Consider the following 25,033-nt stretch of genomic DNA (forward strand, 5'->3'; position numbering starts at 1 on the left):
TATGACTCTGTCAGTTCTTCTTTCCTTAATGTCTTTGGTCTTTCACTGTGTGCAGGTTATTTGCACACATGATGAGAATCAACCCTAGGAGCAAAGTTGAGGACTAAGAAGCTCCTGCCCTTCCTGTATCTCATTCAAACCTCATGGGAGTGAGACAAGGGTGTAAGTGCAGCTCTATGCCTAAGCTGGTCCCACCACAAGGTAATCTCTCCTTTATCCTGTCAACCTCCAGGGGGAGGTAACTCTTAAATGTCAGATGCAAAGGGCAAACCTTGCTCAGTTGTCTTGTCCCTCTTCTCTAGGTCATGAAGGATGAAGGTGATACCAGTTATCCCAGCAGATGAGGATGGCCCTAACAATCTCAGGTTACCTGACTCCATTTACTGAAAACACTCAAGGCCCTCCCCGAACACAATAGGGTTGGACATTTCCAACCAAGTGAAGGAAGTACTTGAACATCAAGGGAAACTTTCTGTTGATCTCAATGCATGAGTAAAAAGCTCAGGGTGAGGCCAGAGGACACAGCACAGTGAAATTCAACAACAGCCTTGTCAGCACCTAGAGCACAGTGGTTAGTACATGAGAACCCCCCCATCTCTTCTTCCTAGGATGATCTCTGCAGAGTGTAGTGCAAATTTCAAATGTACTTGTGGATGGAGGGATGAAGCCACTACTCACCCTGAAGTCCTCAGCAGCCTCATCTATGCAACGGAGGGTGTAAGTCTTGTGCTCCTTGGACTCAGAACAGGACGCACAGATTAGGATCTGGTCATCCTCACAGAACAATTTCTGCACTTTCTGATGTGTTTCACACTTGCTATGGCTTCCAGGGTACTGCAGACCATGAAGTCTTAGTCTTTTGACAATGTCTGCCAGTTTCCCAAGTCATACACTGACTTTAAATTCCCCTGCCTGGGAGACACTCCTGCACTTTGGGCAGGGGAAAGGAGTAGAGGCCTCCTGCCAGCTCCTGAAGAGGCAACTTTGGCAAAAACTGTAACCACACCGAATGGACATTGGGTTTGTGAAGTAGTCCCTGCAGATGGAGCAAATGAGCTCTTCCTGGAGGTTTTGAATCAGCTCTCAGAGACAGAGGCCATGTTTCTGGGGAAAGAGAATGGGAAACATCAGTGCCTGTGTGTGGGGATAGAAAAGCCCTCAGTTGCACTTGAAATTGATCACTTCTGTTGTCTAGTTTTCGTTTCAGAATACCCTCTATAGAAAAAGAAAAGATGAAATTTTTATTATACAGTTGGAGAAACTGAGGTAAGAAAAAGTAGGGATTTTGAATCCTCTCTGATATCTTAATCCTCTCCAGACCAGGAACATATCTCCAGCTGAAACACTATTTTATACAGCTTCATAATGTAATTCTGATTTCCTTCACTTCCCAGCCCCCTTGTGTTTAACATTTCAATCATATTGGATTTTTATTGGATGTCACAATACTGTTCCAACATTTCCATTTACAATTATTGGTGTAGATATAAGAGATAAGAGAATGGGACATTTGTTAGGTTATTTTAAGTTTTTTGTACCGATTGAGGTGAGAAAGGAAGACACAGAAGGGAATGATTTATTTTAACTGGTCCTATAGTACATGAAGAATCATACATAGCAAAACGGTGCATACAAATAAAATGAATGTACTGAATTATTCCATAGGATATGGAAATCTATTTTACTCTGCAGGAAGGCAAGGGGGAAGGAGATAGGAGAGGGAAGATAATAGAAGGGACAGCAAATTGAGGAAAAGGATAATCAGAAGCAAACACTATTGTGGGAGGACAGATCAAGGGAGAGAATGGAATAAATGAAGGGCAGGATAGGAGAGAGGGAAATGTTCTTAGTCTTTTAGAACATAAATATTAAGGAAGTGTTTTGCCTTGTTACACATGTATGACCGATATTGAATTTCTTGTTTCTCAATGAGGGTGGGGAGAGAATATGGAACTCAAAGCTTTAAGAATGAATGTTAAAAACTGTTTTAGCAGGCAATGGAGTATAGAAATCTATTTTTCCCTACAGGAAAATAGAGGGGAAGGGGGATGGAAGAAGGATGGGTAATAGAAGGGAGGACAAATTGGAGGAAGGGGTAGATGGGGTACATGGTGTCCTGGAGTGGGGAGTAGGGAGAGATGGGGAGAAAATTTTGCATTCAAATTCTTCTGAAAGTGAATGTTAAGAACTGAAAAATAAATAAATAAAAAATATATAATATATATAAACCACTTTAATATATATATTATGTAATATATATAAAAGAATGTTGTGAATTTATAAAATAATGAAGTGGTTTAATGAAAAACTAATATCTCTCAGGGTTGAAGTAAAGGGGTTTACAAGTTTATTTTCTGAAGAGTGATTTTCATCTGATAGATTGCTTGGTCACTACTTATAGAAACTTTGGAAATTCACCTGGGATAGTTTGTATGGAAGTTTGGGGTGAACTATATTGTATTCGTTGAATGTGTGTAATCGTAGAATGTGATTTTTCCTTAATTTCTTATGATTATGTCTGTTCCAGCTTAGATTTAAGCAAGAAAGGATGAATAAAGTGTGTGTTATTATTACCACAGAGTGAGAAAAATAGTAGTAACTGCATCTAATCTGGGATTAGTGGTTTGAAGTAAAGTCTCGAGACTGTAATTTGATATTGTTCTAAGTTTTGATTTCAGGTGTGGTTATCTGAATTGTCATTAAGTCATTTGTCAACCATTTAAGAGAAATGCCAAGTGCTGCTCAAAGTGAGTGTGATCTGAGAACTGATAGAGGAAAATGGATGTTTCTGGGAAGGTTGAGAGGACAATCTTACAACTATGATAAGACCTTCTTGAATCAATTGCTAATTTTGTGCTAATTCCATTCTGAACAGCAAATTTTCCTACCTGGTTAATTCAGAGTCTGGCTATGATACCCTTTGAATAACCTGGAACTTTGATGTATGGTTGGATGTTCCAAAATAAAGTCTCTTACCTGGAATCAATCAAGGCTAAGGAAATTTTATGATGATGTCAGGTCATTCTGAAGGGACAGTCTTCATATTTGTCTTCAGAATTGTTTTGATTTGTATTTCTCTAATCAATAGTTATTTGGAGCATTTTTTTCATATTACTATGCATAGCTTGGTTTTCTTCATCTGAAAACTAGCCGTTTATATCTTTTGACCATTTACATGATCTGTATTGTTAAAGGGAATGCCAGAGAAGACAAAAGTGCTGGCATCTTGGAGTGTTGATCTTAACATTTATCCCTATTAAATTTTAGCTTTTTCAATTTAGTCCATCATTCTAGTCTGTTGAAATCTTTCACTGAGAGTGTCAGTAGACCCAATTATTCAAAATCATTGCTATCTAAAGTATTCATTATTTACAAATTTGACAACACCAAATCCTTGATAAAATGTTGAAAAACAAAGAAAAGGAGGAAAAACTCCTGTGACAACTCATCAGCAATATACCTTTGAATAGAAATAAACTTATTATTCTTTGAATCCAAGCATGCAATCAGCTTTGAATACATAGAACTACCATGTCATCTAGCTCATGTATCTCCACGGAGATAGTATATCTCCACTGGAAATACACAAAAGATTTTCACTTCAATGAAGTCTAGGAATAATAAGGAAATACCAAATCCTTTTGAAAATAAGTCTAGTAAATAATCAAAAATAGATTTCAAATTTATCTTGCATGGTTAGTTATGAATGAAGCCCTGTCCTCCATGTTTGTGTACCTGGCCTTTACATTGTCACAGACAGAAAAACAAGTAGCTGACATCTATGCTCACATGCTTCTCATGATAAAGATCCAAAATAACTACTAGGATGCAATATCAACATGAATCATCAGGTGAGACTGCGAGATCCAATTTCCCTCCAGGCTTCACCCTGAAGCCCAAATATAACCAGTCTGGATGGAGGCTTGTGTTAGTCTCTATTTGAGACTGTATCTTGACTTCAAGCTCTCCTTGTGGTATATAATTATTACTGCTTCATAATCAATAAAGATTGAATTTTAAATTAATGGATTTTTTTATTTATGAGGTCTTTAAGGCTTAGTGTGTGGTTGTGTTCTTTTTTTAAAACTGAATTCAAAATTTAAAAACCATGTATACTTCTTGTGAACACCACTTGGGAATTAGTAGATGTCAATTCCTTCCCTCTCGCTGTACGTACACACACACACACACACACACACCCATAAAATTCTTTTCAAGTCTTTAATTTTTAACGCTTTATCATTCTGCTAAACTCCTCTAGGTCTGAATGGGAGTTCTTCCAGGTTAAAATTCTCTCCCAGCTTAATACCTGTATTCTATGATTCTTTGAGTAACTGACCATATAAAATCCAATTCAACAAGCATTTTTTGAGCCCCAGCAGTGTGCAAAGCACAAACAATCACTGTTGTAATGTAGCTTACATTTACTGGGATCAAAGTAAAATGCATATAAAAATGAAATACAAAACATTATTGCAACAAGACAAGTAGAGACAATTATTTTTCATAGAAGAGTACACAGAGATTGGGAACTATTAGTGCCTGAAGTCCATCTGGCCTTTAAATACGAATTCCTTGATCTCTCTCAATTAGGGACACAGATCATGAGAGAGCAATCGTTTACCAGGACTCTCTTGGAAAGACAGAAGAAGGGTGTGAGCAGTCCTGAGAAGGAAGTGGTAGGGAAAGTATAAATTAGATATCTATTTTTCACATGATAAAATGATATCTCTCCACGTTCATAATCAAGGAAAATGCCAACTTTTAAGTTGGACACAGTGAGCAGGCAGAATTTTTTATGGACTTGGGAATAAAGATTGTGCCGCGCCATGGCAAAAACAAAATAACGACGGAACCTCTCTACAGTCATAAGCATAAAGTAGTCTTCAGAATCTTTTGAATTTTTACAGATGCCAACACACCAGGCAGTGTTATTTGGCACCTCCACCTCCCAGTAACATCTTGTCGAAATGAAAGACTGAGTGGCAAGAACTTGTGCAAAACCTACAAATCTCCCCGTGTTGTTGGGGAGTTCTGCTGGGAAGCCTCCATATCTCACAGTCTTCAAATCCTCAGATATGATGAGACCTGGCTCAGCTGTGTGGCAATCCAGAGTGATGTCCACTGCAGAGAGAGGAAGACTGGATTCAATCTGTGGTAACATCAAAGTAGACTTTTTACTGGGGATGAGGGATAGATGTTCACACCCAGAAAGTGACCAACTATGTGTCACAGTGGTATCCAAAGAAGTAAACTGGAAGGGGCAGGACAGCATCATAGTATGAGGAACAGAGTAGTCTTTGGTGTGTACACTAGCTGAAAGATTGGCTTAGATGCTTCTTTGCTAAATGGGATTTTTGGTCTGCTCACATCTTTCTGAGACTCACAAACCAAACATGTAACTCATGCCAGAGCTACCATGGATCCTACTGGTGATTTTCAATGTGCCATTGGAGTCATCACAGGCTGGCTTCTCTGAGGATTATCTGGAGGCTACACAGAAGGGAGGTAAGGACTGGTCCCTTTGTGTGAGACCTTGGAACATGGATGACAATCTTCCCTACATCTTTCTTTTCTTTTTCCTTTTCCTTTTGTTTGTCTTTCTTCCCTCATTTCTCTTTCTGTAACTCCATCTTTTTCATTGTGTGTCTGCTGTGTGTGTGTGCCTGCTGTGTGTGTGCCTGCCATGTGTGCGTGTGCATCCTCCTTCCTTTCCTCCTCTTTCTCTCTGTCAAACCTTTCCTTTAGTTCATTTTTTTCTGGGTGGGAATGGTACACCCCAGTAAATCCTCACCACCTTTCTCTTCTCCAAGTACATCATACTGCACATTCTCTAAGCCTTCCAGTGTCTATCACTTCTAAAAAGCTTGATAATTTGATGACTAAAAGAAAGCATCCCTGTCACTGCGTAATGGAAGGAGGCTTTGTGCATTCAGTAGACTCACCTGTGTATCATTCCCAGATGGCAACGGAACCAAAACACGGTGACAATGTTTGGATAGATTCAGATAGGGAAAACTAGAAGAGTCTGGAGAATAAGGATGCTATAGTGATGCTCTAAATTGTCTTCTATAGCAACACTATTTATTCTCAGGAATTTAACTTTCATGCAGATGGCCCAACCCCAGATGTATCTAATACAACTTCTGTTCTGAGGGCCAGATCTACATATTCATCTACTTGCTGGAGAGCTTTGCTCCAGGATCCCACTGACATATGAACCTCAACATGCCTAAAACAGATTTCATTATCTTTACCCCTATCCTTGAGATCCTCAAGATAAGCCATTTGAACATGAGTTATAAGGATGAGGAATATTTATTTTGGAGAAAAGACTTGGGAGTCACACAGTAGCTGACTTCATGTATGCAAATGATTTTTATATGTAATGAAGATAAAATTTTCTCTGCTTGGCCCTGATGCCAGATCAAGGAGAAATGGTTAGAAGTTGCAAAGAGGCAAATTTAGGCTGGATATGAGGAAAACCTTCCTAATAATGAGACAATTTTTAAAAAGAATGGTCTGTATTTGGAATTATCAAGCTTGTCTTCGCTGTATGTTGCCAAGCAAGGAGGGTTAAGTAAACACTTGTTAAATATTTTGCAGAGAGAATAACTGTTCAGGTAAAGGTAGACTATCTGATGATCACTGAGGTTGTTTCCAACCCTGACATTTTAGAACTCTGTGAGATCAAAATGGATTCTGACCCAAAGGAAAATTAGACAAGACACAGAGATGTGCTGCCTTGTTACTGATTTTCTCACTCACCTTTGAAACAGAAAATCCTTTCCATGATTCCAGGGATGGAACAGACCATCATGTTTAGAGGTAAGACTTTTATTTCCTTCTTTAGCACAGATTCACTCCTAGAGAAAACAAATGTCAAATGTAGGTCACCAGTTGTCTGGATCAATGCCACATGATTCATCATGCCAGTTAGTCAAGGTCCTTTGGATCAACTTTTTTTTTTCCTGCTATTTCAGAATGAAGTAAGAAGTAAACTTACCTGGTTAACACTTCTTTCATATTCTGAGGAGAGAAAAAATGATGTATGGTTAGGACAATAATAGATCTGATTTAGGAAAATGAGACTTTGGAACTGATTGCCTATTCATTGCCTTGAAGACCCAGAGAGCAGAAGAAATCTTGCAGTTTCTAGCTCTGCAACATGTAACACTTCTATCCCTTATTTCCTCTCACCCAACCACCATCTTAGTGAAGGCCCTCATCTCTTACAGAGATTATTAGTTTGATCTCTTAATTTATCTCAATATACTGCCTGTGGTCTGCCTAGGGCTGTAGACTATGTCAGTTAAATCCTAGTGTCTCTCCATTGTCTCAATAATAAAACATTGGCACTTAATGACCTTCTCTTTGGTCATTAAAACTCATCACAACATGGCTGCAACCAATCTTTGCAGGCTCCTTTTACATAACTATCCTCCCCCCCCCCACTATATTCCAGCCTCATTTTATAATGCTCTGTTTCTTTCTCCCTGCATTCCAGCCTAACTACTCTCTCTATTCCCTGACTTGAGCATAAAACATAGGACAGAGTTGAACTTAATATTTTTTATTTAGTAATTTATTTTCCCCCAGTTATATGCAAAAACAATTTTAACACATTTTAAAAACTTTGAGTTTCAAATTCTTTCCCTCCCCCCTGCCCATTAAGCAAGCAAGCAACTAGATATAGGTTACACATGTGTAGTCATGCAAAGCATCCATAACAAATATGTAGTGAAAGAAAACAGAAAAAAAAAATTCAAGAAAAATGCATGTGTGTGCGCGTGTATTCAGACACTACCAGTTCTTCCTCTGGTGACAGAACTTTTCATCCTAAGTCCTTCTGAGTTGCCTTAGCTCATATTGCTGAGAATAGCTAAGTAGTTCACAGCTGATCATCTTACAATATTGCTGTTACTTTGTAACAGTACATTTCACTTTGCATCAGCCCATGTAAGTCTTATCAAGTTTTTCTAAGAGCATCCTGCTCATCATGTCTTATAGTACAATAATATGCTATCATACTCACATACCACAACTTGTTTGCCATTTCCCAATTGATGGGCATCCCCTCAATTTCTAATTCTTTGTCCTCAGAAAAGAGCTGCCATAAATACTTTTTTTCCATATAGGTTCTTTTCCTTTTTTTTTTTTTTTAAATCTCTTTTGGGACACAGACCTAGTGGTAGTGTAGGGTATACATCGTTTTATAGCCCTTTGGGCATAGTTCCAAACTGCTCTACAGAATGGTTGAATCAGTTCATAACTCCATCAACACTGCATTAATGTCTCATTTTCCCCACATCCCCTCCAACATTTGTCATTTATCTTTTCTGTCCTATTAGCCAGTCTAGTAGAGGTAGTACCTCAGAATTGTTTTAACTGGCATTTCTCCAATGAATAGAGTATTTTTTCATATGCTTATAGAGTTGAATTTATTATCCTAAGTGGTTAAGGAAGAGAAAAAGAGAAGAGACTAGCTTAGTCTATATATCGTGAAGGACTGGACTGGGAAAAGTCCGGGGGAGTAACAGAATATACCACTTTACTTTTTGTTTAATACATGGATTGTTCATCTTGTCATCTCTTGACTTTATCTTGTATGTTTCTTCATCTTATTTTCTGGGGCTTTACCTGGAGCAAATCCATATCTGGTTTCTTACGCTCCTCCTCTAACTCTGTGATGTTCTTCATTATTTCTTGATTCTGGTGGGAAAGTTCACTTCTCCTCTTCTGTAGGCGATCTAAATTGGCCCTCCCCCGTATTTCCAAAAGTGATAGATACTTTTCCCCTTCTTCAGTTAGGAATCGTTGCATTTTCTGGAATTCAGATACAATAGCTCTCCTTTGAATTTCTATTTCCTCCTATAAAGAAAGAGATGAGGCTGATGAAATACAGAAAATGACATGACACTAAATGGCAATAGGTGAGTGATAAACTTTTTATTTCCAGTTGGATTCTGATTTTGTTCATTCTGTGGCTGAGGTTGGTCATAGACAGGGCCTTTCTGTACTGTTCCCTCCGCACCATGCTTAGTGCTCCAAGCACATTCTTGCCTTCTCCTGCTTGGAACCACCACATTCCTTCCCATGGTGTTCTCTGTGTGCAAAGGACAAATGTTCTGAAATCTGAGGATCTGGCTATGCATGCCCCTTGTGCCACTTACCAGCTATGTGCCTTTTGGGTAAAACAGTTAACTACTCTAATCCTCAGTGTCTTCATTTATGGTGACCAATACATCCAACTACCTCTCTCAAAAGGAAGCTTTGAGGGATGACTGCAGACAGTGCAATTCAAAAGCTGAAAGATCAAAATACAGATACTTACCTGAATATATGCAAATTTTATCTTCTCCATAGCAATCTGTTTGGCAACATTCTCAGTTTTCCTCCACAAATGAACCATAGTTTCTTGGAACTTCTTCTACAATAATAAATTTTAAAAGAAAAAAGAAACATCAATTACTACATCCTCAAGAGATTTAAATTATAAGTATCCAAACCTAAATCCATGTGAATGGCTGAGATCAATTAATAATGAGACAGTAATGCTCTTAGTTTTGAAGCTACAGGTAGAAGTCAAAACTTGGAAGACCATGGTCTATGTCGGCAAGTGATTTTAATGCCCCAGTCTTTCAGAAAGCATAATTCTGAGATACAACAGTCTTTTTGTCCTGTCCTCTTCCAGAAAGGTAACTTTCCAATGTCAAAAGCAAAGAACTGATGTTGAACTTTCTTGGTTCTCTCTGTCAATGAGGACACGAATGTATACTAATTGTTGTATTCGATGAAGAGGACCCTGACAATGTTTAATTCCCAGAACCAATTCTCTAAAAACAGCAGAACATAAAACCATGAGACACTTCAATCAAAACGTTGAACGTTAAGGAAAAATTTCCGTTCATCTCAGTCTATAAGGAAAGGCTCAGGCTGAGGCCAAAGAACACAGTACATTTCAACCCACCAAGAGCATTTTGATTACTTGAGTAGCCAATAATATGTAAATATGTACATCTATCGGCACATGAAAACACCACATCTCCTTTGAGGATTATCTTTGCAGACTATAGCAAAATTTCAAAATGAACATGTGGATGGAGTGACAGATTCATTACTCACCCTGAAGTTCTCAGCAGCCTCTTCTATGGAATAGAGCTTGTGAGCTTCATGCTCCTGGGACTGAGAACAGGACACACAAATTGGACTCTGGTCATCCTCACAGAACAGATTCTGCTCTTTCTGATGTACCTTACACTTGCCATGTCCTTCAGGGTACTGCAAACAATAGGGTCTCATTTCTTTTGCAATGGCTGCCAGTTCCCCGAGATGAACGTTGGTTTGGAAATCCTTCAGCTGGAAGACACTCTTGCACTCTGGACAGGAGAGAGGAGTTGAAGCTTCCTGCCAGCTACAAAGGAGGCAGCAACAGCAAAAACTGTGGCCACACTCAATGGAAATTGGGTCTGTGAAGTACTTCCTGCAGATGGAGCAGATGAGCTCCTCCTGGAGATCTTCAATCAGCTTTGGAGAAGAGAACATGTTTCTGAGGAAAGTGAATGGAAAAATTCAGTGACTTGGTCTTGAGACAGAAAGTGCCCTTTTTACTTGGCCACTTCTGATTCATCAAATTTTTAATTTCATTTAGTTTTTTTTTCTCGTAGTGTGTTAATTGAAAACAATTTTTTTTTCATATTAAAGGAGTTGGGGACACTGATGTGAGATGTAATTCCTCTCTGATCTCTTAAACCTCTCAACCAGCTAACAGAACTCCAGTGAAACACTATTCTCAATTAGATACAAAATTTTATTTAGATGAAATTTGCTGTTCTCTCATCCCAATACTTGTTGATAATTTCAATTATGATATAAATAATTTTTTCTCCCTCCCTCCATTTCTTTCTTCACTCTTTCTCTCCCCTCTTCCCTTTTCAGTATCTTCAATTTTTTTTTTTGATACCTTTCACTTTCACGCCTCAGTCATTTGGGGAAATTCTCTACTCCTTCCCATCAGACCTTCTCTTATAATAATGAGTGAACAACCAAAACAACAGTTCTACTAAGCCAAACAACACATAAACCATGTCTTACAAAGAAATGAAGGAGATCCATTTTTCTTCACTTTTCTTTGGGGCTCAGATTAGTCATTATCGTTACAGTTTTCTTTCATCCCTTGCAAGTATAGGTTGCAGTCTGTTTATACTGTGTTTCAGTCTGCATCACAGGTGATGCCTTCCTTGTTTCTCTGATGTAACAATATTGTTTCATACTATTCAGTTATCACAGTTTATCATGCAATTTCCATTCTATAGGCACCCACTTTGTTAGAAATTCTTTGCTACCAAGAAAAAGAGTTGTGGTAAATTTTTGGCCCATGTGGCACTACTTTTTCTTTCCTTAACCTCCCTAGGATATGTACCTAGGAGTGAAATCTCTGGTATGGCATCTGGCACTTAATCCCCATTTTTGAGGATAATTACAAATTGCTGTCCAGCATGAGTGGCCCAACTCATAGCTCCACCAGTAGGGCCTTAGTGTTTCCCCAACCCCTTCAGCACTGTCTGTTTCCAACTCTTCTTATCTTTGACAATTTTATGGTGTGAGGTCAAACCTTTAAAATTAGCGACTTGAAGTGTTCTGTCACATCTGAGTTGGTGCCTTTAGAAGTATTTGCAAATTTCACAAAGGGAGAAATTTGGGATAACTATATGGATGAGGAAAGCTATTAATCCTCCCTGCCTCCTACCCTTTGGCTCAGCCAAATTAATTTTTCGACTTGACCTGCATTGTTACTACCTAACCCAACAACATGCATTCTATCCCTCTTTTCCCTTTGCTGGCTTCAGATAATTAATTCCCAGGGTTGTGTTTTGTTTTTTTAATTCATCACAGAAGAGCATGCCCCTTCACCTCTATTCACTTCATGTTTCAAGGCCCAGGGCTTACCTCCTTGACAATCAAATATAGCTCTTTTTTATAAAAAAAATTTGTTTTAAGTTTTCAACAAACACTTCCATAGGTCTTAAATTTTCTCCCCTTCCCTCCCTGAGACAGCATGCAATCTTATGAGTTCTACACATATATTCTTATTAAATACATTTTCATATTAGTCATGCTGCAGAGAATTAAAATGAATGGAAAAAACCATGAGAAAAACCAAAACATAACACAAAAGAAAATAGTCTGCTCCCTTCTGTGTTCCAGTCCTATAGTTCTTTCTCTGAATATGGATGGCATTTTGCCTTGAGAGTCCTTTGAGAATGTTTTAAGTCCTTGCGTTGCTGGGAAGGGCTAAGTCTATCAGAAACAGTCCTCACATACTGTGTGGCTGTTACTGTGCATAACGTTCTCCTGGTTCTGCTCATCAAAGAACATATCTCAATGGAAAACTTACCTTTGTTTCTTCTGAGATGTTTTCTTCAACCTCTGAGCTCAGTCTTCTTCTCTGCTTATAACACACACACACAGGTTATCTCTGAGTCTGCCTTATCCCAATCCTTTTATGTGTCCCTGGAATTCAAAAGCCCCTCCTTCCTTCAAGGAATGAATTCCTGTTTGTTATCTTGACCTGGAGCTTGTTCACACTTTAGTAACTGCTCCCTCACTTGCTTCAGAGCCCAGGCATTCACAGACCAAGGACTTAGGATAACGCATTCACACTGCTCAGCTAGCCCTTTTACCTCCCTTGTCCTCACAAAAAATAAAGTAGTATCTGGTAAGGAAGCTTTCTTATCAGGAAAACTGATGCCCTTCAAATTAGAACTGATGATCAAGGCCACGTGTGGCCTTGAGGCAGCAGGTTTCCCACTCGTGATGAGCAGTTCCCAAGGGAAAAGAATTCAGTTTTTGTCATTACTTTGCTCCTCCCCATGGGGTGTGGTCTTGTCTTTTTTCTTACCTTTTTGGCTCTGTTCCCCCTCCCACATCAGGCTGCTTCCTGGTATCCCCTCCTCCTTTTGTCCTGCTATCATAAAAGTGAAAAATTCTGCAAGGATTGTGAATTCTTTGCTCTGCTTTGATTTCCACATGCGTGCTCATTCCACTACTAAACTTAGTTTTCACATAAATTTCATGAGGGTGTAATTTCCTTTGACAATCTCAAAGATTTTCTTTTCCCTAGACCCTAAGATCCTAGCCCTGGATTTTCTGCAGGTGTTCCCTTCACACACATCCCTTCCCACTAATTTAAAAAAGCTGAATAATTATTCTTTCTATTGATAAGGTAGGCAGCAGAAACTTAACAAATGCTAACTGAGGAACTGAAGCTGAATGACATTTTAGGTCAGAGAAGCAGCAGCCAGAGGGTCAGTTTCCTTCCTGATTTAGGAATATTCCTTTCTTCTTATGCCTAAATCCCTGTGAGCTACTGGGGACAAGATCTTCTGACAGATGTAAGGGTAGTACTCCTTGCTTTCTGAGGATACTCCCTTCTCTACGTTGTCCCACGCAACATCTGACATAAGGGTAATGTGATTAAAACTGCAAAATGAGGTTTTTGTCTTGCAAGGTTCACTTTGATCAGTTTCTCAATAGTAGCCTTCAATACCATCAATTTAGAATGTCAGGGATTAATGTTTAAAATGTAGGATAATGAATATAAACCTGTTTGTATGAAAAAATAAAAAAAATTGGTAATAGAAAGACAGAACTCTGATTTAGAACAGAATGTTAGCCCTCTCCAGTTTGAAAAGTGAAGAGTAAATCATCAGAAAAGAGTTACAATTTGAAAAAAAGTGCTTTGAGTTGATCTTTGTAGATAACACAACAATTGACTATTGTTGGTCATCAATAGGACAGTCAAGACTGCAGCAAGCTGTTGACTAGGTTCCTCCACTGGAGCAGAAGCAACTGCAGGCCTTTTATAATCAGTAAAAGCATCTTAATGGTTTTTTACCGGTGTTTGTTCCACAGGTTTCTCCATACATTGGGATTAGAAATGAGCAGTGCAAATTTCTGTCCCCTTCTGGGATAATGGGAGAGACTTGATTGAGGCACTTTAATTTCCTAGAGAACAAACACCTGAATTCTAACTAATCAAGCAACAGGGTTTAATTGTTGTAGGCAAATTAGTTTTATAAAAATCACCAGACTTGAACTATTTAGTTTGGGAAAGTACGGTTTGAGTAAGTCATTGGGTTTGTTTAACAATTTGTGCTAAAATTCTACAGAAATTATTCAGTAGAGTGAATATAGTAGGAAACTTTCTGAATCCATAGAAAGATATAGGATATGGACAATTGTATGTGGTTCTTCTTTATGATATGCAGCTGGAGGTTCCCAAGTAGTTTATTAGGAGGAAGGAGAAGGAACGTGGGAAGCCTCTTCCTCCTCTTGCCAGTTCCGTCATCATGCTCCTCCAACTTCTAATAATAAATCTTGGATCATTCCCTTTTTGCCTTTTCTCTCCGATGCTCCTGGGCATTTATTTCCCTTTAGGTTTTGAGCCTGCCCTTACGGGAATTATAAGATAAAGAACCACCATTTTAAGCATTGCTGGTCTGTCTGATTCTTTTTTGAATGCTATCTATCCATCCCTGATGCACACTCCCTATTGCCCTTCCTATTTTCTGTTATCACTTCTCACTGGTCCAGGGACTAAGGTATTCTAACTGTTCCCTAATTCTCTTTTTCTTTAAACACTTTGATGAGGTTATTCAGATCACCCTGTGCTGAACCTGTGGGTTATCCTCCCAACACAGTCACCCCCATCCACATATACACTCTCACACACAACCTTCCTGTCTGCAGCAACCAAAGTATACAATCCAGAAGCCCAGCCCACATCTCCCTGAAGTAAATCTACAAGAAAGAGGGAATCCCAAATTTAGCTAAGAATGAAGGGTATTACCCTTCTGATAGTCTTTTTTTTCAGCCTGGTGTTGTTGACACTGATCTTGTGTTAGAAAATTACATTGGATACAGATTTTCAGGGACTTTTTTCTTCAAGTGTCTCATTCCTTACATAGAACAGCACTTTTAAAATAAGTTTTGAACAAGATTTTAATCTGATTTCATTACACGGCATAACAAAAAATGTAGTGACAGTAGCTAACATTTATATAACACTTGACATATATTATCTCACTTCATCCTCCCAACAACTCCAGGAGGAAGGTGCTATTATTAACCCTATTGTACAGATGAGGAAACTGAAACACTGATAAGGTGACCTGACTAGTATCACACTACTAATATGTATGTGTCAGGATTTGTTACTCCAAGCCTAGCACTCTGTCCACTACACTACCTAGAGAGTGGTGGCTATTTAGTAATGGGGACTTAAAAGGCATAAGAACTGCAGCAAGAGGTCTAACCCAAGATCCGTTTGGCATAACATTCTGATGATAGCACCAAAGGACTATCCTAAGCAAGGACCTATTACTGCATCTCAGTAGTCATCTATAAGGCTCAGTTGCAGTTCAGCCAGTAGTTTCATAATTTAACCAAAGAATTTCATCAGCAGTCTTGAGCAGATGCTGCTCAGTTCCAGTGATGACAGGTTGGATTTCATACCCAATAAAAAGCTATTATTGGATTGTTCCAGAACACTAGGATGAGAATCGTGTCAGAGAAGAATTACTGTTACCAGGGATGTAGGAAAAATTTAAATCAGGATGAAGGAATGTGGACTGCAGGGGATTAGTAAGGAAGTGTGTTGGATTGAGACAGCCATATCATTGTGATAAGATACGTGGATATAGGGAGGAAACTTTCTACATATGAAGTGTTGGCTGAAGAGAAATTATTTTCTGGGAAATCCAACAAGAACAAAAATGACGATGATAGTGACCTTTATATAAGTACTTTAAAGGGTATAAAGTGTTTTACATATATTATCAAATTTTAGCCTCAAGACAACCCTTTTGAGATAGGCACTCCAAGGTATTATGTCCATTTTAAAGATGAGGAAACTGTGGCCTAGAGAGGTTAATCGACTTGGTCACATAGCTAGTAAATAGCAGGGACAGGAGCCTTTCACGACTTCAAGTCCAAAATTCTTTTGAATGCATTGAACTACTTTCTCACTAAGTCAGTTTTTCATGCAGGTGACTAGGTTCTTGAAAATTATCCTAGCAGAACACATACTCTTGCAGGTCTTACCATGCAGGAATGGAATTGTGGACAGATTGGCTGATAAGCTGTATGTATGTCCTATGAGGACCAGCCTAGCTAGGAAAATAAAGATCACAGTGACAAGATGGAGGAAACATACCCAGACAACACTTCCTCTAAAATAATAGGAGGCTTTAGTGGACTATAAACTCACAGGGACTTTACAGATTATTTCATAGAAAGGGAAACTGAGGCTTAAGAAGGAGAAATCAGTTGCCCAAGGTCAGAGTTTAAGACTAAGGCCTAGGTTTCTTTGTTCCCAATTTAGTACGCTCTCTACCAGAACAGCATAGTATTAGTAGATGTGGATGGACTTGTGATTTTATCATTGTAGGAAACTTCTGGTATCTACGGACTATTTCCTCCACAGATACAGGTAAGCAACTTTCTGTAATTCATAATCTCAGAATTCATAATTCATTCATAATGTCCCAGGGCATGAAGAGGTTATATGTCATAACCTAATTCCAAGGCTAGCCCTTCATTCATTATGCCAAACTCTTTATATGTATCATTGTATTCTAATTATTTTTATTATTCAGAAAATGTGATTTACTGCAACATTCTGTGTCATATAAAAGTTTTCTGTTTCTGGATGTTTCTCAAATTGTGTCTTAAAATTGAGAACAACTGCCAAATGCTCTTCAACAATAATGGAATAAGTATATATCAGATTTTGAGACCCTTAAAATGGGAGACTATCAATAAATGATTCAACTGAGTTCTCACAGAAATGAGTTAACTAACCAATTTACGATGAACTATAGCACCTTTTAAAAAAGTTTTATTGATAACGTTTGTATTTTTGCATGACTATCATCTCCACATATTAGCTCCCTTGCCTGCCTTCTGCCACCCATTACTGAATCCTCCTCTTAAAGAAAAGTCATTGATATATTTTCACATGACCATCATTCCTGATATAAGCTCCCCTGCTTCTCCCCTGACAGTCATTATTGAACCTTCCTCTTAAAATAGTTAAGTAAAATCAACCAGTTTTCTTTTGGGAGTGTATTCAATGTGTTCTGCTCCTATACTTTCCTCTTCTGTTCCTACCTGCCAGGAGAAAGGTCTATTTCATTACCGATTCTTTGGAACCAAGAATGCTCATTACAATTACTCAGAATTTGGCTTCCCTTTAGTTTTCTTTTCATTTCAATTATTCCAATTACTGGAGATACTGCTCTTCTGGTCTTTCTTGTTTCATTCTGCATCAATTCATGCATTATGGTTCAGAGTTGTTCATAATCATCACTTCTTATGGCACAATAACATTCCCTTCCATGCCTTTACCGATTTGTTGAGGTATTCCCCAATGAGAGGGTATCCACTCTGCTACTGGGCATTTTGTGAAGGATGCTCAGCATTCACATGCTATCCCTTGCTCCAGCTATCATGCGACTTCCTTCAGAGAGCCCGCTGCAGCTTGCACTGTGAAGGCTGCAATAGAAACCTGCTTCTTGACTTCTGCCCAGGCCTTTGAAGGATCTTCTTTGTTTTCAATATCAAAGAGAGCGTCAAAAATTCCTGGGAATGCCTCTCCAGCATACTTGTTATGACTACTTGGAGCAAAGATAATGTGCCTGTTGGTACAATACAACTTTATGAATATCTGTTTAAGAAACATTTGCATACTCTCATTTGGAAATGAACACGCTGGCAATAGTGCTCATTCTTTGATTGGGGGATAGAGAAATTCCAGTTCTTTTAAAGGATGATTGTCCTGCAGTATCATGCTAGGAAGACTATTGAGTTTTGAGCTGTGCCTTTGAGAGGGTTAAACTGTAGGATACTTCTAAAGTCCTTTTCCAAATCCATAGTCTATGAAGTGATTTTTTAAGTAGTGTGTTATAGTGGATACAGCACAGGGTAGAGTTAGAGCTAGAAAGGATCTCAGAGGCCATCAAATCCAACCCTTTCATTGTAAAGGTGAGGAAACTGAGGCTGACAGATACTAAATAATTTGTCCAGGCTTCTGAATCAGGACTTGGACTCAGGTCTTGCTGATTCTAAAGCTAGCTCTGTATTCACTGCTGCATCTCATAAAACACAGCTTTGGATTTGAGTTCTACTTCCTGCTCTTTGTGTAACTCTAAGTGACTTGCTTTATCTCTCTGAGTTGGTTCTGTCATTTGAAAAAATTAACAGGTGGGATTAATTGATACCTAATGTCCACCTCTAAATCCTATGATGTAGTAGTGGAGAGTTATTTGGCTAAACCACTCATCATAGTTACTCGGTAAATCCTGTTTGTGACCAACAGCTTGTATAGAGGAGAGAGTTGTACAGGCAACGAATTGCAGTTTGTGGCCAAAGACAATTTTTCTCTTCTGTCAATATATCCTGTTTGTGTTTTTAGTCAACCAGTCTCTCCCCAACTGTTAATGCTCTCGTTATCCTCTCTCTGTATCTCTCTGTATCTCTCTCCCTCTCTCTCTCTGTCTCTCTCTCTTTCTCTCTCTCCATCCTCCTCTTCTCTCTACCTCATTATGTATATTTCTTATTAGTATGTAGCTGTTTGCATTTTGTCTCCCACAGTAGATTCTGAGCTTCTTGAGTACAGAATCTCTGTTTTGTTTTTTCCTTTCTTTGTATCTCTCACACTTCTTACAATACATATAGATACTAGGTTGATGTTAGTTGACTGACTGATTAAACTTACACTTTGGTTTTGATGAGTACGCTAGTCTAACCAAGTGAGCTTACTGATCCCTAAATCATTAGAAAGCAAATGACGTATTACAGAATTTTTCAATCTCAGAACTGAGAAGGGAACTCGGAGGCTTTCTTGTCCAAATCTGTCCTTCAGTTCTACAATATTCCCATAAGTGGCTATTCAGTCTTTCCTTAAAGGCCTGTAGTAACAGGAAACTTACTTTTCTTAAATGATCCATTCCTCTTTTGCACATCTCAACCCACTGGTCACTGTTCTGCCCTCCCACTTCAAAAAGAAGTCTCATCTTTTTCACACAGCAGACCTTAAAATATTTGAAGCCAGCATCATAGCAAAGCCTCCACGAAGTCTTCCCTTATTTGTTCCAGTTATAACAATTTCCTCCCTCAGAATTTATGTGAGGCTGTCTTTGCCACTTCTCTAATTCCTTTATGTGTCATATTTATCTGTGTTTCTGTAATTTTCCCTTATTAGACTATCATATCCAAAGTCTGTGCTTCCCCTGAAGACTAGCACAATGTTCTACATACAGTTAACATTTAATACATGTTTATGAAATTCGACTTTCTTGTTGCATTATGTCCTCCTCAAGTTCTTATCTCTCTAGGCTAAAAATTCCCAGTTTCTTTATACCCATTCTTAGATGAGCATTAAAATAACTCCCACTCCCCCAAAACTTCTCAACTCCCATACTCCAATATCAAAAGTTATTTTTTTGTCCATTGATGAGGCTTTTTAACAATTATTCCTGTTGTATTTTACATATTCCTTAGAAGGCACAAATACGAGAGTCCTAAAGGAGAGATGGGAAGGCCTTGATCTAATCCTAGATCTTTGACTCTGGGAAAGCTACTTCTAAGCCTTCGTATAACCGTATGGTTACATTCTAAGAAATCATGCTACTTTGAGAGTATTAAAAATTAAACTACAAACTCATATTACCTTTAAGGAATGTTCTTCCTTGAGAATAATCACCAGAAAAATGTATGAGTAATCATTAAAAAGAATTCTGATTTCATTTCATTCTCAACTAGTATTCTCTGAAACTTTTTCCAAAGGCTGCCATTTATAAGAAAAAAAAATCAACATATAAGCTGCAGCAGATTTTTTTTCCCCTTACCTATAGAATGGGCTTCCAGGCAATCCAAGAGGATCAATAAAGGCTCTTTCTAAAAACATTAGTTGATCATTGATAATTCTCACTGAGACTGGGCTAAAAAGAAGACAAGGAAACATACTTTAGCGTATTTGAAAAAGTCAAGGGGTTGCACATTCACAATAGAAGCAAAGCAAATACAGCTTCTAAAATATAGCTCTTTGCCTTGTCATGACACAGAGGTAACTCAGTTCCTAAAGGTCAAGGTCAGCAGAACATAGGTTCTAGAATATCTTACAAAGCCAGAAGAGCTTTGAGGACAAGCATAGAAACAGACATTTTGTCTCTCATCTGATGCTGTAACTGTGTGAAAAGGTTCATCTGTTAGATCATTAACCCAGGAAGACTTTATATATAGGCCCAAGAAACAGATAAACCACAGATTCCTGAATTTAAAGAACAGAATCATAGGGTTTAGAACAGGAAGGGATTCTGGAGATCAAGTCAAATACTTTCATTTTATAGGGAAGGAAATTGAGTCAGAGACAGATTTAATGATGTGGGTAAGGTTAGAGCCACAGGGTGAGGGAATCTGTATCACTCAAAGGGTGGCCCCAAGTTTTCCAGGGGATGAAAGATGGGGAAAAATACTGGAAAGTGAGATGGAACAGCAGCAGTGAGACAGTGCAGGCCAGTCAAACTGCAGGTGTACTGGAACAAGGAAAGGGACTAGCCTATTACCCCAAGGTTTTAGCTAGGCAAGTGAGTTTCTGGCAAAGGGGATCTTTTGTAAAAGGATGCTGGCAGTGGAGCCAAGTAATAGAAGTCAGTGGATGATGATAAAGTGCCAGGAGGGCCATCTCTAAAAAATACAAAGATAGCAGTGCCTCTGTATTACCATAGGGAGGAATTGCATTACTGGGGATATCAGCACTATGGCCAAAAACCAGTGACCTGTCATAGATTTTGTTTCTCTAAAAGTGACATATCATAAATAGAAGATAAGAAATTCAAAGCCAGGTCTTCTGACTCGAAGTCCTGTGTTCTTCAGCTACACACTTGAAATAAAGTCAAAATCCCAGCTAGGTCAAATACTTGGTTAAATTCCAGTTTGAGAGTTGAAACCTGGCCTACAAATCTCTCTTGGAGGCTAGGAGGTAAGCAGGTAAGAAAAGTATAATAGCGTGAGTAACATAACTGGCAATCAACATATGAGCCATATGTAGTCCAAGCCTTATGGGGAACTTACTAATGCCTTAACTTTGCTATTTGAATGGAATTTTCTTTGGACTAACTGTTTCCATGTTGAGCAAATGAAATCTGTCTTCTGTGGTACAGCAAAAAGAATGCTACATTTGGAATCAGAAGGTTTAGGTTAAAATTCTAGTTCTGTCATCCTTGGGCATATCATGTAATTTCTGGTGGCCTCAGTTTCCTCATCCATAAAATGATGCAGCTGAACCAGACAGAAGGGAATGAGGAGGGAACTGGCTGGAGGAGAAGGTAGTTAAGTTTGGTGGTCATGGGTCAAAGAGAGCAGATATTTAGAATCATAAAGTCAGAGTTAAGAGAAAGAAAGGACTTTAAAGGTCATGCAGTCCAAATGCCCTTATTTGACAGATGATTAAACTGAGGCCCAGAAAAGTCATATCATTGCATATTTACACTAAGGGAAGAACAGGGAGTTAAACGTCTTTGTAAGTGAACTTCTTCAGGACAGGGACTATTTTGCTTAGATTTTGTATTCCCACAAAGTAGATACTTAATAATTTTTTAAATTCTTTGATAAACGGGCACTGATTCCTAAAAGCTATTTTAACACGAATAACACAAGTGGGTCAAATGGCTGAGAAGGAAGGATGACAGACAGAAAGTCAAGAGTACTCCGCTGGAACCCTCTTTATGTTGGGAGAAAGAGGAGAAGGTCTTTAGCATGTAGGGATGGGGAACCCTTGTTGCAAACTTTGGGAAGAACTAGGGCGAGAATTAGAAGGAATGGGACAGGCAAGGATGCAGTGCCGTGCTAGAACCAGCCTTGATCAGTTCCTTACATTTTCAGTGTGAGCATTTCTACCTTAGAAATTGGCAAATGCTAAAATAAACAAAAAAACAGGGTTTGAATTATTGTTTGGTTGATTGTCTGGACTTTAAGAAAATGATGTGGAAAGTGTTAACAATTAGATTAAAATTTAAGTGTGATGTGTGAACATTTTTTTTTTCTGTAGATGCTTACCAGCATCACCCTTACTTACATTGTTGGAGGGACAACATGAATTGATGAGATCACAGATCCATTTGAGTATCTGAATAATATAAGTGGGTACACCTGCTTATTTGCCTTGTGATTTACTTGGAGTTTAGAATTCCCTGTATGGAAATTCCCACTAATATTCATTATATAATAAAGAGTCTCGATTTTCTACAGTCTTAGGTGCTTGGGGGGCACTGAGAGGCTAAATGATTTGTACACCAAGATCCCCCATATCCTACTAAGGTCAGTGTCTAATCAGTGTGCCAGACTGGATCTCTCCCATTTAATTATGTTTAGAATATGTTCATGTCCTACTCACTTGTTTGTGTCTAAGTCTTGCAGTCTCTTGCTGAAGTTAGTAGCTGTTTCTGTAAAATTGTTCACCGCTGAGAAAAGTGGATCTGGAATAAAGATCATCTAGTTATTTAAAGTCTAATTATCTGACAAGTGCTGTGTAGGGAGAGTCACAAAAATATAATTTCTATCTTCCAGGAGTTTACAGGCTACAGTAAAAAGCTTTGAATGAAAAGGAAGATATATTTCTGTTAAGTATAATGAATCAAAAGGGGTTACTACATAAGAAATGCTATAATTAAATACTATAAGCTTAGTACTTCCTACTCAGTCTTTGCACAAGGAATATTGTTGCCGACTTCCCCTTGCAGCTGTAGCTCTAAGACCCTAGGATAAGAAAGGATACATCCAAAGCAAATTCCAGGGGAAAAAAAAGTGTTTGGGCCATATCACATACCAAAGGATACGTTGTACGCTTGCAGCTTTTCTGGATGGTTCTGAGCCATTTCATAAATGCTGTTAACATGTTTTTGTAAAACTTTGGCATAGTCTTCACAGTCGAAAGGGAGAAGGATGGAGTCGGCCAATTCAAAAAGGATGCCTCCTCGGACCTGAGCCACTGTGAGGTGATTCTTAAAAGTAGGATCATAAAAATCTTCCACTATTTCATAAGTGTCATAGACACTGTGATATACTGGATAGCTGCTGTATCTGTCTGTTTTCTAGAAATGTAAGAACAAAATACACTTCTCATTGCCTTTGAAATACAACACATAGTAGATTAATGTGAAGCTGAAAAGCAAAAGAAATTTATTATGCTGTCTAAAGAAATTCTTGACCAGATGCTAAAGAAAACCTCCTCTCCTCTACCTCTTTCAAGTATTTGTCCTTTTAAGTTTCATCTCCAGTTCTCATCAAACAGGTTATCTTTGCTTCACCCTCTCCTTCTTAACCCACTTTCACTTCTCCTCCCCTGATCTCCCCACACCCAGTTAAAAGTACCATTTGAATGTAGACTCTTTGCATGCTGACAGTGCTTCACTTTCGTACTTGTATCTACAAAGCATTGCACACAGTAGGTTGCTTAAAAAATTCATTTTGAATTGAACATAATAAAAGTATGAAAAAAATCTAATAATGATCTGAAACCAAAACATGACTGAACCACCTAATGCAACATTTTTCATTGATGTAAAGAGTGATAATACTAGACTAATTATGAACTGAAGGGAGAGCAAAACAAAAAATTGGGCTTTGTTTCTGCAAAGAGCAAACAGTTTTAAAGTTATGAAGTACGAAACCCCCAAAACATTAATCCTTGAAATTTCATTAACTTTTATTAATGGAAACCACCGGGCAAGTAGTTGGCAGAATTGGATTTTATAAGTGATTCTTTCTTCAACCAGCTGTGTAATCTTGGATTAATGACAATCTCTTTGGCCCTTAATTTTCTCAGTTTAAATTAAATTTTACCAGATACCTTTCTCCTTCAAGATTCTCATGACTGTTCCCCAACTGATAAATGGTCAAAGGATATTTTGTTTTCAGGATATGCAGTTTTCAAAGGAAGAAACATATCTATAGTCATATGGAAAAATGCTCTAAATCAGTATTGATTAGAGAGATGCAAATCAAAACAACTCTGAGGTATCACATCACACCCATCAGCCGAACATGACAAAACAGGAAGATGATAAATGTTGGAGAAGATGTGGGAGAGTTGGAACACTAATTCATTGTTGGTGGAGCTGTGAGCTGATCCAACCATTCTGGAGAGCAATTTGGAACTATGAACAAAGAGCTACAAAAATGAGCATACCCGGCAATACTGCTTCTAGGACTATATCCCCAAGAGATCATAAAAATGGGAAAGGGTCCCACATGTACAAAAACACTTATAGCAGCTCTCTTTGTGGTGGCCAAAAAACTGGAATCAAGGGGATGACTAAATAAATTGTGGTATATGAATGTAATGGAGTACTATTGTGCTATAAGAAATGATGAACAGGAAGACAGAGAGACCTGGAAAGACATATATGAACTGATGCTGACCGAAAGGAGCAGAACCAGGAGAACTTTGTACACAGCAATAACTATAGTGTGCAAGGAATTTTTCTGCCAGACTTAGTACTTCATTGCAATGCAAGGACTTAAAAAATTCCAAGTGGACTCGAGGCAAAATGCCTTCCACATCCTGAGAAAGAACTATGGAATTGGATCGCAGAATGAAGCTGATCATTTTCTTCTGTATTATGTTTTGTTTTGTTTTATGATTTCTCCCACTCATTTTAATTCTTCTATGCAACATAACTAAGGTGAAAATGTATTCAATGGGAATGTATGTGTAGAACCTATATAAAATTGTATATCATCTCAGGGAGGGGAAAAAATCTAAGATATATGGAAGTGATTGTAGAACACTGAAAGAAAATAAAATAATTTAATTAAGAAAAGATTCTTATGGCTGAGAAAATTCTTACATTACTACTAATAAGTCACACTTGGAATAACTGTTGGTAATAATAATAGATACTTATATAGCACTTTAAGATTTACTTATTTCACCTAAGCCTTGTAACATCCCAATAAAGTATATATTACA

At 38.2% G+C, this 25,033-nt stretch overlaps 2 protein-coding genes across 2 annotated transcripts in view; both read right to left on the reverse strand.

Annotated features, from left to right (window-relative positions):
• Nucleotides 1–4,207: 4,207 nt before the first annotated feature.
• Nucleotides 4,208–12,871, reverse strand: LOC140505045 (probable E3 ubiquitin-protein ligase TRIML1). The gene is made up of 7 exons (XM_072610600.1): nt 12,398–12,871; nt 10,126–10,549; nt 9,335–9,430; nt 8,641–8,871; nt 7,007–7,029; nt 6,769–6,866; nt 4,208–5,124 (listed from the first exon to the last, which is right to left on the reverse strand). The coding sequence occupies exons 2-7, from the start codon at nt 10,543–10,545 to the stop codon at nt 4,586–4,588; spliced, it is 1,407 nt and encodes a 468-aa protein (XP_072466701.1). The 5' UTR covers nt 10,546–10,549; nt 12,398–12,871; the 3' UTR covers nt 4,208–4,585.
• A 2,114-nt stretch (nt 12,872–14,985) lies between these two features.
• LOC140505044 (glutamate carboxypeptidase 2-like) overlaps nt 14,986–25,033 on the reverse strand; it is an 80,504-nt gene continuing 70,456 nt past the window's right edge. The window contains exons 16-19 of the mRNA XM_072610599.1: nt 22,889–23,153; nt 22,457–22,538; nt 19,911–20,003; nt 14,986–17,699 (exon numbers count right to left, since the gene is read on the reverse strand). Coding sequence (XP_072466700.1) covers nt 17,510–17,699; nt 19,911–20,003; nt 22,457–22,538; nt 22,889–23,153 — 630 coding nt within the window. The 3' untranslated portion in view covers nt 14,986–17,509. The remainder of the gene's footprint in view (nt 17,700–19,910; nt 20,004–22,456; nt 22,539–22,888; nt 23,154–25,033) is intronic.

This window comes from Notamacropus eugenii, chromosome 5 (genome assembly GCF_028372415.1).
Source record: "Notamacropus eugenii isolate mMacEug1 chromosome 5, mMacEug1.pri_v2, whole genome shotgun sequence".
Lineage (NCBI taxonomy): Eukaryota > Metazoa > Chordata > Mammalia > Diprotodontia > Macropodidae > Notamacropus > Notamacropus eugenii.